The sequence below is a fragment of the Primulina huaijiensis genome, unplaced genomic scaffold, assembly GCF_012295235.1.
Source record: "Primulina huaijiensis isolate GDHJ02 unplaced genomic scaffold, ASM1229523v2 scaffold208168, whole genome shotgun sequence".
Lineage (NCBI taxonomy): Eukaryota > Viridiplantae > Streptophyta > Magnoliopsida > Lamiales > Gesneriaceae > Primulina > Primulina huaijiensis.
The window spans coordinates 1-4228 of record NW_027355163.1 but is presented as its reverse complement, the minus strand read 5'-3'; the positions used below and the strand labels follow the sequence as shown (position 1 = coordinate 4228).

At 34.0% G+C, this 4228-nt stretch overlaps 1 protein-coding gene across 1 annotated transcript; it reads right to left on the bottom strand.

Annotated features, from left to right (window-relative positions):
* Positions 1–2300: 2300 nt before the first annotated feature.
* LOC140966876 (protein CASP-like) lies at positions 2301–3911 on the bottom strand. The gene is made up of 4 exons (XM_073427151.1): positions 3711–3911; positions 3427–3572; positions 2650–2760; positions 2301–2521 (listed from the first exon to the last, which is right to left on the bottom strand). Exons 2-4 carry the CDS (start codon positions 3521–3523, stop codon positions 2301–2303), a joined length of 429 nt encoding a protein of 142 aa, XP_073283252.1. The 5' UTR covers positions 3524–3572; positions 3711–3911.
* Positions 3912–4228: the final 317 nt, after the last annotated feature.

Genomic DNA, 4228 nt, shown 5'->3' with positions numbered 1-4228 from the left:
TCCTAATACTTCCCTTGCGCAAACAGGTAGGACTAAAGTCACTAAACAACCCTTACATGTCATTTTTTGACCCCTTGGATTATTGATTCAGGCTCCCAATCATATGACAAGTTTTCCTCATTTTTTTAGTACTTACACCCCTTGCTATGGTTATGAAAAAATCCGTACAGCAGATGTCCATAATATCCGATAGCCGGTAAAGGTTCGGTTATGTATCTAACACTTTCTCTCATAAATATATTCTTCATATCCCTAAACTTGCATGTAACCTTCTATCAGTTTGGAAATTATCTAAAGGTTATAAATGTAGCGCCACTTCTTTGAATCTCACTGTATTTTCCAGGAACAGAGCTCAGGGAAGACGATTGCAAGTGCTAAACTGATAGATGACCTTTATTAATCTGAAGATTCAGAATATAAAATTAAAGACAACAAAGGTCTTAGTATTACTAGTTTGATCTCTGTTAAGGATCAGATTATGCTTTAGCAATGGATTGTTCTAAGTTTTGTTGTGAAAACTGCATTTATCAAAAAGTCACATAACTGTTTATCCCTCAAAACCTTATCAGCTTCAAGACTTTTTTAGTGATGTTTGGGGTCCCTCAAAAATCAATACGTTGTCCGGTAAAAGATGGTTGGTGACTTTTATTGATGATCATATCCATATAAATGGATTTATTTAATTAGCAAAAAGTTTGAAGATGGAATTTTAATTAAAAGTTTTACTTTGATAGAAGATCGATTTCAAAGAAAAATAGGAATTCTTCATATCGATCACAAAATAAAGTACTTTAAAGAAGTCTTGGGAACTTTTTGAAAGAAAATGACATTCATTATTCATCTACTTGTGTTAATATACCTCAGCAAAAAGGTATTGTCGAGCGTAAAAATAAACACCGACTTGAAGTTGCTCGTGCAGTTATGTTTTCTGTGCATGTTCCTAAACCTATGGGGAGAAGCTATTTTAACTGCATCATATTTGATAAATAGAATGTCTACTCGTGTTTTGAACTATAATACACCCCTAAATTGACTTGAGCAATATTTTCCGAAAACACGTATAATATCATATCTGCCTCCTAGATTATTTGGATGCTATGTCCATTTATCAAGTAAAGGACACTCCAAATTAGATCCAAGGGCTGAAAAAAGTATTTTGATGGTTATGCACCAAACAAGAAAGGCTACAAGTGTTTTAATCCAAAGACTAGGAAGACTATAATAACTACGGATGTTACTTTCCTTGAACATCAACCAGACTTTCACAAAATTTCTCTCCTGGGAAGAACCAAAGAGTCAGAAATTTTTTGGGACATTATTCCCACCAATTTACTTATACAGAAACCTGTGAATCGTGATAACGAAAATGAAATTGTTATTCCTAATACCATTTTGTTGGCATTGCTAACTCTATCATATGGGGAGAAGTAGTACCTAAAATTCCTAAGGTACAAAATCTATAGTTTCATGTCTACACAAGGAGAAAGAATCATCAAAAGAGTAGATATCCCACTACTCCTTTAGCCCAAGCTCAATCTAACACCCTGGCAGTGAACCTAGAAAAAATTCAGGTACTCTAGACACTTCTTCATCAACTAGCATTCCCTGTCCTGATGAATTTTCCAAGCCTAATATCGTATCTAGTCCTAAAAACCCAATAGACAATCTTGATATTCCTATAGCTAATAGGAAAGGAAAACGCTCCTCTACCGATCATCCAATCTCCAAATATATATCTTATGGTAAGCTTTCAAAAATACATGCGGCCTTTATATCCAAAATTTCCAACTTGTTTGTACCAAGAAACATTTAGGAAGAACTCAATAAACGTGACTAGAAATCAACAATGACGGAAAAGATGCAGGCTTTGAGGAAAAAGGGGACATGGGAAATTGTAGACTCACTCAGTGATCATAAAGCACACTTTCCAATATGGAGTCTTAGAAGAGGAAGATTTTATGAGTTTACCACAAGGATTTGAAGAGGTAATCGGCTGTAACAAAGTTTGCAAGCTCGGATATTCCTTACATGGCTTAAACAATCTCGAAGAGCTTGGTTCAAAAGCTTTGCAAAAGTTGTAAAAAGCTATGGTTATTTTCAGAGCCACGTTAACTATACATTGTTCTATAAACAGTCTAATAAAACTAAAATTGCATTTTTTATTGTCTGCAGATCATAGTATCTTAACAGGAATTCGTTTGAAAATTTGGCACATTTAAAGAAAAAAAGGCACAAGGCTTTTTCATATTTGTTTCTAGGAAAGAGAAAAGTGTAATATCTCATAGTATTCACATGAATAGCTAACTATATGAAAAACAACCCTTTAAGAAAAGGCGACTGACCGCAATGGAAGTAAGAAGTGGATAAGGATCTGGGGCTTCATAAAGTTTTTGATAAATGTTAAGAAAAGCATTTTCTCCGAATTTCGCTCTCTTGGTTAGGTTATCAACCTCTTCTTGATAACCCTTAAGTAATGCACTGAACAACCCCAACTTCTCTTCATCGGAAGCCTTCTTAAAAACTGTTAGCATGAAAAAATAACATAAATAAACTGGCACTGATTTATTGAAATGTTGAAGCTTCACTTTTCACAATCATGTATCGCAGAATGATGAAAAATATCTAATTGTTGATCAGATAAATCAATACCTCTAGTGCTTTCTGCAAGCTTTCGGCGATTTTTCTGGCTGTTTTCTTGATTTTCTGCAATTCTCAGTCCTTGCTCGTCCAAGATGCTCCTTTCTTTCTCTAGATCAAAATCTGCAAGTAATAAAATTTACACATATCATTTTAAACATCAACCTTTTTCCTTTCTCAAGGTGAATGAAACATGTATGCTTCGTATCGGTATAAGCAGCATCTCCTATTAAAGAATAATTGCAATGCATCTTGCCAGGTAATAAACTCCATAAAGTTCATTATCACTTGAGTGGCAACATATATTAGTCTAGATCAATAATGGTGTAATATGATTACGTTGAAACAGGTTAGCCAAGTTGGGTTCTCAACTTATTCCTCAGAATATCGGCATGCAGATCGTCATATCCATCCATAGTTTATCTAACTTATATTTTGTTTCTTACTAAAAAGAGAACATTTCAAAATCATCTCAAAGGCAACTTCTACTGTTCTAAGGAACATCTCGATTTTAGTTCAAGCTGCAACACTATATTTGACACCTATATAGTCTTAAAAACACCAATCCGTCAAAAAATAGCAAAGGATGAAATGGGAATTGGGAGGTCAATCTTGGATATCAGAGAGCAAAAAATTACTGTAAAAATTTTCAAGTTTAATCATGAAAGAACGGGGAATCGCGGAAATCAAGAAATTTAAAAAAAAAATTAAAGCAAATCGCAGTTGGAAAAATGCAGAAACCAAGTAGATAGTAAAACTCGCGAACTAAGACAATCTACACAAAAATACCTTTCCAGAAAGTAGCGACAGCAGAAACATTGCTAGAGGAAGACAATGGAGTCGATTTTTCCCTCTCCAAACCTCCCCCTCCGACCGATCCTTCCATTGCCGATCTCGATCCGAAGCGCTCAAACTTCAAACAATTTACACTCAAACTTCAATCAAATTACAGTGATTAAATATACCAAATACTCTCGATAATTCCACTATAGAAATACAAAAAAATCAAATAAAAATCATAATTGATTTTGAAATCTATAAAAAATAAAAATTGTCAGTGATTCGTCTCTCACCTTGTGATTCACATTACCTCCAGGCTCCCAAATACTTAGTTGATTCTGGTGACCAACCTTTCCACCGCAATCCGTCAGCTTTCAACGGCGGCAGAACCCCAACCGTCGGAAATCTTCGAGTCCCTGAGTCTGTTCCCTCGATCTTTGGCAAAGCTCAGAGCAGCAACCGTAGGCAAAGTTATTTCATCGAGTAACAGGAAATTTAGGGAAATTTAATATAGGAGATTTATGGATTTTTATTGATTTTTGTACATTTTAAAAGTTTGGATGTATTCAATTAAGATTTTTACATACTTTATAGAAGTCTAATTGTATTCAAAATAAACTTTCATAAAGTTTTAAAAACTCAAGTGGTATTCAACATTGATTTTTAAAAACTCTATAAAAATCTACATGTATTCAAATTTTCAATAGACTTTTAATAACTTCATGGAATTTATTAACATACAAACATTAAAGCTTAAGGTACATTCATAAATTGTCAAAAATTGTATTTGGTTCAACCCAAAGATTTGGAT